Genomic DNA, 16,512 nt, shown 5'->3' on the forward strand with positions numbered 1-16,512 from the left:
CTACATGGGTTTGCAATAGGATAGGATTCTACATGGGTTTGCAATGGATAATTTTTGTTAATGGCGTGCCCTTAACTGGTCGCCTTTTTTTACCTTTTTTTAAAGGTGAGTTTTTATCAAATTGTCGTCGCGAATCGACATGGATTCAATATCATTTCTGGCTGGGATGTAAAACTTTATTTTAGAAAATATTAATTCAGTCGTCTTACACCTTATAGGTCAGTCTATCACCTTACAGGTGATTATTAAAAATCATCTTATACGCACATGCCAAATGACAAAATTGACATCTCTAAAAAAACAAAATAGTATTACTAATTCTAATTTATTATTAACTTTTTCCATTCATGTAAATAATAAGTAAGATTCTGGAAAGTAAAAAAATATATTATTCTTATTATCGAGGAAATTGAAAAATTCCACAAACATTAAAATCATAATCTTATTCTTTGAATCAAAATAAAAAATTTAATGTCTAATTAACATCTTTGCCAGAGGAATATGTAATTAACAAGAGACAGATTTACATTTGCTTTCTCTAAATAAAATCTATATTTTGCCAAAAGGTCTGTCATATTGATATACACTACCTGAAAAAGAATGAAAGAAATCTTATTGTTACGGAAAAGAAAGAAAATACGAAAGGTCCCGAAGAGGATCTTATACAAATATGCCTAAAAATTACCTGAGTCAAATTCTTCGAGTTTTAATAAATCTTAATGTCTCAAACAAAGAAATCTTTACAAAAAAATAAAATCTCACAAAAATAATTATGTTATACATATATAAATAAATTTGTTGTGAGTGAGGTTGAACAAAAAAATTATCAAATATTCAATTGCAACAACGACTCTTTTTAAATGTGTGTGTGATACTTTTCATCAATATATTTTATTACATTAATTTTATGTTTTTAATATATTGTCAACTGTCACTCAAAATTTCAGTTAATTTTATTTATATTAAATTGAATGTTTAAAATTTCAAAACTGATTACATAGATAGTAGTTACTAAACCGAAAAAATGCTAGCTAGAAGATCAATCATGTCGAGTAGAATTGCTTTATAATTTTTGTAAAACAAAGAATTAATATTTAATTGATTAAAAATTTATTACGCGCTTACGAAAAATTATTTTATATAATTCCATTATAATGTAATGAAAAGTATTCTATATGTTTTCCACTGCACTCGAAATTTACATTTCTGTATCACAATCATTTCAAACATTGTTGTTTTAATTATTTATATATATATATATATATATATATATATTTTAGAATCTGTGATCACAATAATGTATTACGGAACGCGCATTCTGGAATTCTCTATCCTCTCTTTCTCCTATCTTAAGGGCGGGTGTGGAAAGGGAATCTTTTGTGTTTCCCATTTTCGTGTGTTTCTTTTATACACTGAGTCACAAGGTAACTGTATAGTGGAAGAAAATGCAATAGTTCTTTCGAGTCTATGGGCTTACAGTTTAGGTTTAGAAGAAAAGAGTGGACATTTGGTGTGGGAATATTCTGGAATATACTCAAGACACGAAATCGTCCTCTCTGAAATCGCAAACGTATGAAATCAGTATTACGGTATTTTTTTCACACATATACGTTATCACACAAAAATTATACAGAAATAGTGCAATGGCTTCGATAACGTGCTTACCTGAAGAGATGATAACCATTATTCTTGAGTACGATAACATAAGTATTGAGGATATTATCAATTTTCGATGCACGTGCCAGCAATTCCGGAAAGCAGCCGGTTTCGTAAAGCTTATAGATAAAAAGTTTTCGCAAAGGTAATTGTTTGTTTATGAATATTATTGTAATTTAATTTTTGGTAATTGACCTGTTGCTTAATGGTACATTTCTAAAAAACTATATATACTCCTCATATATAAATTAAATTTATATATACATAATTAATATAGAAATTAAATATATAAAAATATAATATATATATATACTAAACATAAATGTAATAAATATAATTAAAAATATAAATATAAAATATTAAATAATGATTTTTAAAAAATACATTTAAGTATAAAAAATTATATTGCATTGAAACATTCAAAGATTATAGACGAGTGTAATAAATAATACAAACACGGGTATATATTAATTCCATGTAAATAAAATAAATTTTCTTAAAAATAATTTCTCCTGCTTTTCCTATTTTCTACACATTGATAAATCTTATTGGTTTTTTTATTTGACAGACTTATAATGCAATAAATAAATATAATATAAAAATAAAATCTCGACGGCAATCGGAGCCTGTGCGGATGACATGCACAAAATTAATAAATTAAAATGAGATCTCAAGTCAAACTCATTTATTAAATTCTAAACGTTTCGACCCACTTCGGGTCTTCTTCAGTAGCTGCAAAATACAAAGAAACAAAAAAAATAAAAGATAATCGGTACAATCAGAAAATTATAAAACTCGTATACATACAATCCGCAAATAAATTAAATATCATTCTCCTCCCTATTCGAACCGTCCGGCCGTCGGAGTGTCTCCCTAACGGTGACCATCGTCAGGAAGGAAGCAGAGCAGTGACTCCCTTACCAACACTAATCAACATAGTATAAATTAAACGTGTAAGATCCCCAAGAATTATAAATTAAAAACCGGGAAGAACACTCACCCCGACAGCAAAAACAGAGAGAAGACGATGCTACACGTGACACATCACTCTAACGACTGTGCGGTATTCTACATCGACACAGTCGATACATATATACGCAAAAAAAAAAAAAAAAAAAAAACAAATATAAAAATAAAATATGAAAATAAAAATAAAAACAACTAATACTTATCGGCACTCATGTCAAAGGTCTAACGAAAAAATCCGGTTATGTATAATCACAAAGCTAGATTTTGGTAAATTTTTCAATTAACAGATCAAAATTCTCGTTTAATTTGTCGGTGTCGCTATGTAAATTTAAACTATTCTTCTGACGCTTTATGTGGATCATTTCGGATATCAAACGTTTACCTAAAAAAGGCTCCTCGTCCAAGACTTTTACATCCTCCCAATTAAATTCATGGTTCAATAATCTATGTTCCGATATGACTGATAATTGTGACGCGTTTCTTTTTATGTTGCTGCGATGTTCTTTCATCCTAGTTTTCAACAATCTACCCGTCTGCCCTACATACGACGCATCACAATCCATACAATCAATTTTATAAACTACATTGTTATGGAGTTCCCTTGGTAACTTATCCTTGTGTACTTTGATGAATTTACGGAGACGTTGTACGGATTTCATCAAAGTACACAAGGATAAGTTACCAAGGGAACTCCATAACAATGTAGTTTATAAAATTGATTGTATGGATTGTGATGCGTCGTATGTAGGGCAGACGGGTAGATTGTTGAAAACTAGGATGAAAGAACATCGCAGCAACATAAAAAGAAACGCGTCACAATTATCAGTCATATCGGAACATAGATTATTGAACCATGAATTTAATTGGGAGGATGTAAAAGTCTTGGACGAGGAGCCTTTTTTAGGTAAACGTTTGATATCCGAAATGATCCACATAAAGCGTCAGAAGAATAGTTTAAATTTACATAGCGACACCGACAAATTAAACGAGAATTTTGATCTGTTAATTGAAAAATTTACCAAAATCTAGCTTTGTGATTATACATAACCGGATTTTTTCGTTAGACCTTTGACATGAGTGCCGATAAGTATTAGTTGTTTTTATTTTTATTTTCATATTTTATTTTTATATTTGTTTTTTTTTTTTTTTTTTTTTTTGCGTATATATGTATCGACTGTGTCGATGTAGAATACCGCACAGTCGTTAGAGTGATGTGTCACGTGTAGCATCGTCTTCTCTCTGTTTTTGCTGTCGGGGTGAGTGTTCTTCCCGGTTTTTAATTTATAATTCTTGGGGATCTTACACGTTTAATTTATACTATGTTGATTAGTGTTGGTAAGGGAGTCACTGCTCTGCTTCCTTCCTGACGATGGTCACCGTTAGGGAGACACTCCGACGGCCGGACGGTTCGAATAGGGAGGAGAATGATATTTAATTTATTTGCGGATTGTATGTATACGAGTTTTATAATTTTCTGATTGTACCGATTATCTTTTATTTTTTTTTGTTTCTTTGTATTTTGCAGCTACTGAAGAAGACCCGAAGTGGGTCGAAACGTTTAGAATTTAATAAATGAGTTTGACTTGAGATCTCATTTTAATTTATTAATTTTGTGCATGTCATCCGCACAGGCTCCGATTGCCGTCGAGATTTTATTTTTATTGTATCACAATAATTTGAGCCGAGATTAACAGTTTTTTTTATATTAAATATAATATAGGTAAAATATTAATACTTATATAATACAAAAATATAATATTATATATAATAAAAGGGAGATAAATTTTGAAATACAATATCCTTTTAGTTTCGCATGTTTCTTTTGTTAATTTTTTATTTTATTTTTTGTTACATAATATATAATAAACACGACCAAATAATTAATATATTGTTTATTTGATTATAACGTCAATCATAATGGTTTTTTATACTAATGGAAATCTCGTATTTAAGATCTCTATTGTTCCTCAATAAGTCTTAGCAACGGCTAAGGAAAATTCGTGCTTTGTGCACATGTGTAAGACGGCAAAAAATTAAATTTTATCGTCCTCGCGCACGTACATTTGCAGTAGACTGGTACAGCGTAAATCATATCTTTCTTTGTTATTATTTAATATAAATAGTTATATAAGTTGACATTGTTTTTTATCGTTTTATTCTTTTTTTTATTTCAACCGAATGATAAGACCAAAACGATCATAAATAATAAATAAATTAGGTTTTTAATTAGTATATTTATATTGAAATGTTTTAATTTATTGTTATTATTATTCCAATAAATTTGTAAAATATTATAAATTTATTAAATATTTCATAAATATAGAATGTAAAAGTAATAGTATATGGTTATCGTTAAATAATAGAGTTATAAAACAAGATATAAAATATATTGCTTTGTCTGCTACTATTTTTAGTATTATTATGTACATTCTTGATGTAAAATTTAATTATATAATTTAAAATTTTTTCAAGATTGTACAATTTCTACAATAAGGCAAGAAGATTGATATTTCGATGATGTATCTTCAAACTGTATTTAAACCTTAGTCAGAATTGAACGAAAAGACGTCGAATCAATATCGATTCGACATCAATTCGAGGTCGATTCGACGCCGATTTAACTATCATTTTTAACTGGGACATTTTTCTTCTAATTTTAGATGGCCCAATGGCAAAAAATATTACGATAAGATATCTAAATATGAAATATATGAGCTAAATCTAAAAGATATTTTGAAATTTGAGGAGAAATCTGTAGAGAAATCTGAGAAGGAACCTGAACAATTGATGATTATGAATAAAAGTTTAAATTTTACAGAAATAGGAATATACAGTGTAAAGTTGTCACAAAATATTATATCTGAAATACTAGATAAGCTTTATGATATGAATGATTCGATAGCTTATATAGCAGATTTTGATTACGAATATCAATTAGAAAATACAAGGGCACCTGACCATAACATATACAGAATGGAACAAATAGCTAAAAATTTCGTAACGAACACTTGCATCTCTGATGAAATTAAATACTTGTTAACAACCGAATCTTCACGGTATGATTTATTATAAATTAAGTGCTTTGAATATCATAGACTGAAAAAATACACTTATTGTTCTGTTTCTTTTTTCAGAAGTGCTAATTGCGATCTAACCAAGAGATATTGCAATATGAGATTGTATAATTATTTGAGAAAACATGTGGTGTTTGGAAAGTGGAAAGGATTTCAAGCAAAACCAGCTGAACAACAGCTAATGGAACAAGCTGCTACTATTTTGGCTCAATATCTTCAACCAGAAAAGGATATATTTTACTCGCGCATAAAAACATCAATAAATACTATCGCACAAAACGCACGGAATTTGCTCAGAAAAAAATATCCCGATCATTCAATATTCGGGACGTCTGCCGAAAATTTTTCCTATTGGGAAAACAATAATATTAACGATAATTATTGGGACGAAGCGGAAGGAACTCAAATTATGGATACACTGCAGGAATATATATTTGGTGAACTCAACTTTCGAATTAACCAAAAGGAAGACGATGATGAATTGAAACAGTATTGTATAGATAATGTAAGTTATTACAGATTATAATACATAATAATTATAGTCAATTATGCTATAAATATATTCAGTGTAAAGTAAACTCGCGTATGATGACCAATTATAAGGTTTTATTTTTTTTTCTTGAAAACTAATTGATTTTACGAAAATGAAAAAAAAAAATAAAAAAGTTTCAAAAGGAATCAATATTTCTAACGCATATGTTTGAATAATCATATTCTGTTTAATAAGTTCTAATAAAAAATTGAATATGGATTGTTAGTTTCATCTCTCTATAATAATAAAGATTAAAAAGCAGGGAAAAATTATTAAAAAGATATTAACAAACATTCTTTTTGATAGTAATATAAGTCAATTTACATTTTTTAACTTGTCCATAATTTTAGAAAAAATTTGAAAAATCTGATTTTTATCTTCTTTAAAAAAGTATAACTCCTCAGAGAGGGATAGGATAAACTCGTGCGTGATAGCCGTACCAAAAATATGACCACAATCTGTAATTTTTCTAATAATCGCTAAATAATATGTTTTTTATTATTCTCAAATATAATCAATATTTACAATAGTATATATGCATATACAATTTGGAATAACAATATAGTAAATATTATACCATGCTCTTATTTTTTACTACCACCAAAATATTTCACATGTTCACTAAAACATATGCTATGACGTCGAATAAATATTAGTTGAGCTGTTATACTCAACATTATACATAACAAAAGTATATAAATTTTAAAATTCTCGTAAAAGATGGATTTTTTCTTACAAATTAAAAAAAAAAGTTTGTGCAATTTTTTTTTTTCGAAAACACTTGTTCTCCCTTCTCTAATTAATTTTCGTATTGTAATTTCCGAAACAGGTCTTAGAAAATAAATATGGCGATGATAATATTATATTAACAATATATCACAGCGTGGCCAGAAGACTTGGTCTACGGTGTGATATAATTGAAACTAATGGAGAAATGTGTATATTTTGGAAACCTAAATAGTAAGTATATTTTATTTAGATTATAAATTATCCGAATTGTTCGATATTTTTACTTTCATTATATATACACACGCACATGTTTACATATATATATATATATATATATAACTTTACTTGTTTATATATGTATATGTATGTATGTGTATATATATATATATATATATATATATATATATATATATATGTATAGATGTGTAACTTTTTATTGTTTCCAGTGCCACGAACAGCTTAGAAAATGTAAGGTGTTTTTACATAAGTTTTGACAAATTCCCGGCTAATCTTATCGAGATGTCTTTTTCAGAACCTTCTGAATATTACAGAATGTCAGCTAGTGAGGTTGGCAATTATTCATAGATGCTTTATATCAATTTTAATATTTATTAATTAATGCATTTGCAACATCGAAACCACGAATTTTTGAAACACATCTTATACATAGAAAAAATATACCATTTCTCATTTTTTTTTTCGTAATCGCAACTTTATCTACGTATACATGTTTATAATTTTATTATCTCTTCCAGTTAATTGAAGACATTTTAGATAAAAGTGACAATTTTTACTGGAAAAATAATATTTTGAAGATGCCATCAAAAGTAATACTATTATCAAGTTTATCCATTTGCAAGAATGAAAAACGTGTATGTCGGCATTATACAATATTAATATACATATATTGATAATCATAAATGTTATTGTTTGTTCTCTTATATCATATTCAATTATGGGCGAATTATAATTTAATTCACTATTATTCATTTTACTACAAAAGTTCAACTAGAAATTACATAATAAAAATTATTATTTAAAGAATAATATTACAATTTATAGGGTGCATTTAAATTTAGTAAATTAAATCAGTCGATTGGACGACCAAATAATATCAAATTTGTAGTTGGAATGATCGTAAAACATAATAAAAATGAAAGTCATGAATCTACAAACGGTATTCGCGGTGTAATAGTAGGTTGGCACAAAAATAAATTTGGCCTTAAAAAAATATTCTACAGCGACAGTTACCAATTCGGACACAAAATAATCTTCTACTGCTATCTTAGGCCTTTCAATACTTACTCGTATTATGCTTTTTTGGAAGCATCCACATATGAACAACCACATTACATAATACTTACTGAAAAGAACACACTGTGTTTCATAAATGAAGGTAAAATTATTAAAACTTATTTCTTTTTTAAAATATATTTATTAAATTACAAACACGTCTCTTCTATACGCAATGTAAAAAAATATTTTATTTATTCTGGTTTATTCCAGACTCTTTATTAATTTAGTTATTCTGTTTATTTTATTTATTTTTATTTATTACATTTTATTTATTATTTCTTGATACAGTTTATTACTTAATCGTAGTTATCATTGATTTATTTTTTTTTACTTATTTTTTTTTTTAATTTAGACGCTCTGACCTTAACAACTGGATGGGTCGAAAATTACGAAATAGGACGTTATTTCTGTAAATTCGAAGACACGCATTACGTACCAAATAAAATGATGGCAGAACTTTATCCGCACGATGCCGCTATAATTGAGGAAAAAAACAATATCAAATACGGTATACAAATGGCTAACTATAAGCACAAACGCAGTAATTAAGACACGTATATTTTATTGTAAATTATACTCATTTTTAATGTAAGTATTATAATGTAAGTATTATCAAAAAAGGGCGTACATTTTAATCTGTTTCTGGATCATCTGTAGCGCAATTGAATAGTAAATTTAACATAATAATAATATAAATAAAATTACTAACAATTTATTAAAATGTTCTCTTACCTCATTGAAATATTAAAAGATAACTCCATTTTAAAATGATAACTCCAAAGTATCACACATATTTCCAAGATATATTACAATTTGTAAATCAAAAATTAAATTCTACTAAGAGTCTAATAAGGCTAACTATTTATTATTAAAATATCTTGTCAGAAACAAAATTTCAGCTAATAAATCATTGAAACGATACGAGATAAAAAATGACAAGAGTTACAAAAACGAATAATATTTCTGATTGTGAACGAGATGTAACATAAATCGATCAAACTATCAAGGAGACTAATTATAAATATATTCATTTAATTATATTATAAATTATATTGTAAAATATTTATTTTGATTACATTTTTGTTTTTGATCATCCAACGTTTAGTATGTTAACATATGAATAATTTATAATATCGACTTTGTATTATAATATATTGCTGTCATGACAAACTAAAGTTTTAATCTAAATATTTCTAATGATTGTTCTGCGCCATATATAAAACAAACTAAGAGGCATCATAATACTAGATTTAAAGAACATCGGAATAATATAAAATTAGATATTACTTTGTATTCTGCTATTAGCAGACATCGGTCTGATTTCGATTGGAATAGTTTTAATATTTTACATACTAAAAAACATGTAAAGAAGAGAAAGTTGTCAGAAATGTTTTCCATTAAAAAACTTAATAATAACATTGACTCACAAAAGGATACAGAGAGATTAAATGAAATCTAAAACAAAATAGGCTTACTGATAGTTTTAAAATAGGTTTACTGATAGTTTTAATATACTGTTGACGATCGTCGCTGTGTGATACGTTGATTACTGTCTCTCGCTTTTAATTTCTGATTTTTGTCATAAAGTGTTATAATGTTTATTTCGACAAAAAATGTGAATTTTGCGTATATTTAATTTTATAATAAGTAGTTATATTATATAGTAATATTATCATTGCAATTCTGCATTTGGACAGTTTTGTGCGTTTTTTGTTATCATCTTTATAATTTTTTGTAATTTTTATGTTTAAAATAATTTTTTAGTGTTTTACTTTAAAAGAACTGCAACCACATGGTCGAATCGTCGTGATAGTTAATAAATTGATTTCTTGCTAGTTTGATTGATTATTTAATTATTCCTATTTACTGATTAGCGATTGAAAACAATTACGCGTACAATTTTCTTTGCCTATCCTTTTCAAAAATCTCTAAAGATCAAAACAAGCATTATTTGAAAGACTCTCAAACCAAAAAACTTTTAATGTTTCCGCAAAGAAGGAAAATTTTTCTAAAAAAAGGCTGCTTATGAAAATGTTCACATTACTCATGTATATATATATATATATATATATATATATATATATATATATATATATGTTATAAAACTACTTGAATTCTTTAAAAATTTTAGAAATGTATGTAAGCTTCCTGTATGCGATGTTGAACAAAAATAACGCTGAAGTATTTAATTGCAAACTGATGTCTTGGGATAAGTAACTTACAGAAATTTAGATTGTACGGAACAAATATCAAACTTTTTATTTTGACAGGTACAGAACACACCTTTTTCCCACTTTTTTGATTCAAAAGTAGACGAACAAAAGAGTGGTAAAAATAAAAAACAATAACTCAGACTATTGTATTAAATTAGACGTGAATCTTTAAAAATATCTAAATTGCAAAAACGTATTTATTGCAACACAAAAAAATACGATTTTTTTTTTTAATATGACGCTTTTCTGCTTTAATGCTATTCCGTATTCATCTATCTTTTTCTATCTTAAAGGCGCATAGATCGAATAGAAGTATTGTGCTTTCTTTTCCATTTTGGTGGTTTCTTTGATTCATATAGTCACGTGACAACTCTATGGTGGGAGAAAGCATAAAAGAGTCTCGATTCTGTAGCTAGTATGGATTTTCAGGTCAGAAAATAAGGATAAGACATAGTGTAGAATTCTTTATTATATAGTAAACATAAGATTTGCATTTGTACTCTTTGCAATCGGTAAAAGAAACACTATTACGGTAGATTTTTCATGCGTTCAGACAATAAATTAATTGTACGGAAATATTGTAATGGCTTCGATACAGTTATTATCTGAAGAGATGATAACCATCATTCTTGGCTGCAATAATATAAGTATTGAGGATATTATGAACTTTAGATACACGTGCAAGCAGTTCCAGTGGGCAGGCGAATCCAAGAAGTGGCAAAAAAAAAAAGTTGGCAAAAAAAATATTTGCAGAGGTAACTCCGCTTGTTGAGACCTTAAGAGATTATGTAAATTCTATAAAGTTCAGAGAATATTATAAAAATATTGCAGTCGTAGTATGTTTATCAAATGTTTTGTGAATGTACACAATATGTACTCTTGAGATATTCTCCGAATATTATAAATTTGTATTTGTTCCCCCATGACTTATTGTTTTGAACTAATATTTATACAATAAAAATATAATACAAAATCACCTAATCTGTAAACAATGTTTAAGCTCGTATATAAACAAACACAATGATAACTTATTAACTATTACGAGGCCATGTGTAACGAGCAAATAAAAAATTATTATAAATCTTGGAAAAATTTTAATTTAAAAAAACCCTTTATAAACGTTTCGAACTGTACTTAGTCTTCTTCAGTGCGCAATAAACATTATAATAAATAAATAAATATAAATAAAAATCCAATGTTACTAACTTATTACAATTTAGGAGTAAATTCTGCCTGCCGTTTAATAATGATAAAAAGTTGGTCATACACGAGTTTATCAAGGATATGGAAGGAAATTCCACCAGTTACAACATCAAAAATTTAAAAACATTGCGCAACAATTTGGTTCCACAACTTTCTAACTTTTTACGTGGCAAAACTAAGTTTAATTCAATTCATAATGAATTGATTTGCATGCATAGATACACAAGGAAATTTTGCCATAATAATCTTGATATTCTCTTTACAAGGGCCGATAAGGGCAATGTAACAGTCGCGATAACAAAAAAATATTACACGGATAAGATGGAGGGCCTACTTGATGACAATAGTACCTATTCTATCATAAAAAAGAATCCATCCTCTAGAATAGAAAAGGAACTAAACGATACTCTTAAAAAATGGCAAAAAAAAGGGTACATTTCCAACAAAGAATATTTTTCACTACGTTCCAGTGACTCCCTTCTTCCAAAATGTTATGGTCTCCCAAAAATACACAAGAAGAATACTTCATTTAGAATTATTGTGTCATCAATTAATACCACGCTATACTCGATTGCCACATTTTTACATAAAATTATATCAAATGGTATTCCCACGGTTAAAAGCAATGTAAATAACAGTTTTGAATTATATAGCAAGCTAGCGGGTAAACAAATTAGTACAGAAGATATTCTAATATCGTTAGACGTGGTTTCACTTTTCACTAACATTCCGATAGATCTTGCAATTGAAAGTGTGAGCAATAGATGGAATGATATTAACACACATACATTCCAAAAAATGAATTTATTTCTATGGTTAAATTTATACTGTCGTCAACATATTTTACATTTAATGACATTGTTTACAAACAAGTTTATGGCACGCCTATGGGTTTCCCGTTATCGCCAATAATTGCTAATATCGTTATGCAAGATCTGGAGGAATCGATTATTAACACATTGGATTTTAATATCGGAATGTATTATAGATATGTAGATGACATTATTATGGTGGCACCAAAGGATAAGATAGATAGTATATTGAATAAGTTTAATACCATCAACGACTACAATTTACGGTTGAATACGAAAATAATAGAAGCATACATTTTTTAGATTTAAACATTAAGATCATCGACAACGTCATACACTTGAACTAATTTCAAAAAAAGACTTGTTCAGGCAGAGTACTATCTTTCTTATCAAATTACCCCATGTGCCACAAAATAGGAGTGATTTATAATTTGATCGATAGAGCATTGTTATTATTTCATCCCATATATCACAAGGAAAATCTAGAACTGTGTATTGAAACATTGTTGGACAACGGTTACCCTATTTATTTAATTTTTAAAGAAATATAGAAGAATAAAAGTAGTAAACAATTAGCAGTTTAACAACAATAGAACAAAATAAATTATAGAGGGAAATAATAAAAAATTTTTTGTTATCCTCTATATTAATAACATCCCGGAAACAATGGCATCGACATTAAAAAATCAGATTTTAGAGTAAGGTACCGTTGTCTTAATAATCTTAACAAATTCATCAGAGTCCATAAGGACAAAAATGCGCATAATAGCAATAATAATGTCGTCTACAAAATCAATTGTAAAGACTGCGAAGCTTCATACGTTGGGCAAACCAAAAGAAAATTACGTACTAGACTAAAGGAGCATATAAATAACATTAAATTTGATTCTTCTAAGCATTCTGTGGTCTCGCAACATATTGTAGATAAAAAACATGCTTTTGATTGGGATAACGTCAAAATACTTGATATCGAATCTAACTATTATAAAAGACTTATCTCGGAGATGATACACATAAAGGAACAAAAGCATGGTATAAATAATAATACAGACACTGAATTGCTCAACAACGCTTATTTTGACATTCTAGAAGAAATAAGAAATTTTTAGACTTATTAATATGTTTATGTTTTTGCGACTTGACACCTATATATTCAACTTTTCAAATGACTCGACATCAGTTAAGTATTAAGTTCAACAACAATTAGAGGCATGGTCATCTCAATTTATTCGGAGACAATAGTAAGCAACAATTAATTAATTTTTAATTTTTAATTCTTAATTTTTTACACATACATAAGTCAATTTCTATTTTATATTAAAATTTTTAAATTCAATTTATAACATTTTAAAAAAACTTGGAGATGATGAACACGTTCATTGCCGGACTGATAGCCTTTCGCCGACTAACGATGAGCGGTTGGTTTGGAGTAATGTCTAAGTGCCACTCCGAGTTCTCAATAATAATTTTTAAAATAATATTAATTAGCCGGATAAATTATTTTAATGCGATTTTTGCATCTAATTGGGACTGTTCGGGTTGAACTATTTTTAATAATTTAAATTTATTGTTAGCGTATTTCGCCTTTTAATTTTGACATAATTATTTAATTTATTTTGATATTGTATTGCGACTTTTTATTAGAATTTTTATTTATATTTATTTATTTATTATAATGTTTATTGCGCACTGAAGAAGACTGAGTACAGTTCGAAACGTTTGTAAAGGGTTTTTTTAAATTAAAGTTTTTCCAAGATTTATAATAATTTTTTATTTGCTCGTTACACATGGCCTCGTAATAGTTAATAAGTTATCATTGTGTCTAATATTTATAGTTATAATATTAATATTTTTCATTTCACTTTAATATTTTTTATATTTTTATATACTTTTATGTATTTTGACAGACACATTGATCCAGAAATAAAATCAAAACGTATCCATAAATAAAAAATAACTTTTACAAGAAAATATTTACTTATATATACAAATTACAACGCCAGGTTTATTAATTAGCACATTTTTATTCGATTGTTTTATTTTATTGTTGCTATTTCATTAATTAGTTTTGTAAAGTAATATTTAAAAATATATAACAATGATGGTGTGAATTTTTAACTTGATATTCTTAATAACTCCAAATTGTAGTAAATTATTTTAAATATTTTAAAAGATGTAAAAATCTCTGAAGTCACCAGATGATAATTAAAAATGGTAGTAATTTAATCAACCAACTCTGGCTATTTAATATATCTTTATTTAATATTCACGACGTTTCGGCCATGGGTTTTGGCCCTTATCAAGTGCTTAAACACAACTTTCTATATATAAACTTAATTTCTGATCTTAAAATGTGACATGATATATGTAATGTGAAACAATTAACTATATTATTGTGTTGGTTACAAGCTCTTTACATACTCATTACTTCGATCAAACTCAGTTTGATCGAAGTAATGAGTATGTAAAGAGCTTGTAACCAACACAATAATATAGTTAATTGTTTCACATTACATATATCATGTCATTACATATATCAAACTCAGTTTGATCGAAGTAATGAGTATGTAAAGAGCTTGTAACCAACACAATAATATAGTTAATTGTTTCACATTACATATATCATGTCACATTTTAAGATCAGAAATTAAGTTTATATATAGAAAGTTGTGTTTAAGCACTTGATAAGGGCCAAAACCCATGGCCGAAACGTCGTGAATATTAAATAAAGATATATTAAATAGCCAGAGTTGGTTGATTAAATTACTACCATTTTTAAATATTTTACTTATTCGTTTAAAAATTATTAATTATTGATTAATAATTATTGAATTTCGCAATTTTAACATTTAGTTGTATATAAACATTCGAAAGACAGATAATAAATTATTCACACAATATAAAAAAACAATTATAAAAATTTGATTTTGTTATATCATGTTCTTCAAACATGTAAAAATGTTTTTTACCAAGTTTTAAACAATGTAGGTCCTCAAATAATAAAATTGTCAAACAATATATATACTGCTTTGTCAATTGTTTTAGTATATATAATCTAAATTTTTTTGAAGATTGTGCATTTGTTGCAATAAGACAAGAAGATTGACATTTTGATCGATACTTTCTATATATTATGCATTTTAAAAGATGTATTATTCCACAACTTTATTAATGATACAATAGCATTGCCTATAATGGGATTTTCAAAACTTTATTAAAATATTTTCTGTTTCAATATTAGATGGCCTAATGAGAATAAGGACTGGTATAAACTTCTCGAAAAAAGTACAAAAATGAGCAGAAGAAATCTGAACTAAAACAGCAGTATAAAAAATTTGACTTTGTAAAATTGGGAATTCATAGTGCACGTTTTATAAAAAAAATTGTGTCTATACTAATTAGTAAACATTATACTATCAATGATACAATAGATAATTTAATAGGTTTTGAAGAAGTATTCCATGTGTGGGTTAAATGTATGAATACAATAAATGATAATAATATGATCAAAAATGGACCACGTGATCTCACAACGATTGTTTTCCTCATTGATGAAATTAGAACCTGCCTGACTCAAATTTTACGGTAGATTTTAATATATCAATAATGCCATATATAAAGATTATAGAGACTAATGAACTTTTGCACAGTTAATTTGGAACTTTTTTTTAGAAAATATTGCGATCTAACCAAAAAATATTGCTTTAAGAAAATGTTTCACTTTCTGAGGCAATGTTTGGTGAATGCAAAGTGGGAAAAATTATATATCTATATATATAAGCACCGTCCGTCTGTCTGTCTGTCTGTCTGTCTGTCTGTACCCGAACTACTTCCGCATTTGTGGACCGATTGTCTCGAAATTGGTACAAAAATGTTGCAAATTTTTCTGAGAAAGCTGCTGTGTGGTTCTTTTAAGTTTTATCCCACCCATGCATCCACCCACGCATTCAAACATTTATTCACAGACTTTTTCGAAATTTGTACTCAAATTTTGTCCGGGATGGCTACTATATGATTTTAACAAATTT

At 27.4% G+C, this 16,512-nt stretch overlaps 1 protein-coding gene across 1 annotated transcript; it reads left to right on the top strand.

Moving 5' to 3' along the window:
* The first annotated feature begins 1,643 nt into the window (after nt 1-1,643).
* Nucleotides 1,644-9,940, top strand: LOC114928274 (F-box only protein 21-like). Its single transcript, XM_085489555.1, has 8 exons — nt 1,644-1,801; nt 5,286-5,681; nt 5,760-6,204; nt 7,061-7,191; nt 7,407-7,527; nt 7,716-7,832; nt 8,023-8,356; nt 8,609-9,940. The coding sequence occupies exons 1-8, from the start codon at nt 1,644-1,646 to the stop codon at nt 8,803-8,805; spliced, it is 1,899 nt and encodes a 632-aa protein (XP_085345681.1). The 3' UTR covers nt 8,806-9,940.
* The last annotated feature ends 6,572 nt before the right edge of the window (nt 9,941-16,512 follow it).

Source organism: Nylanderia fulva, unplaced genomic scaffold (assembly GCF_048542155.1).
Source record: "Nylanderia fulva isolate GAGA-0341 unplaced genomic scaffold, ASM4854215v1 Scaffold87, whole genome shotgun sequence".
NCBI lineage: Eukaryota > Metazoa > Arthropoda > Insecta > Hymenoptera > Formicidae > Nylanderia > Nylanderia fulva.

Coding starts and splice junctions, on each gene's coding strand:
- LOC114928274 (XM_085489555.1), top strand. CDS start 1,644: ATGGCTTCGATAACGTGCTTACCTGAAGAGATGATAACCATTATTCTT. Junction 7,528..7,715: donor ACAGAATGTCAGCTAGTGAG/GTTGGCAATTAT, acceptor TATCTCTTCCAG/TTAATTGAAGACATTTTAGA. Junction 8,357..8,608: donor ACTGTGTTTCATAAATGAAG/GTAAAATTATTA, acceptor TTTTTAATTTAG/ACGCTCTGACCTTAACAACT.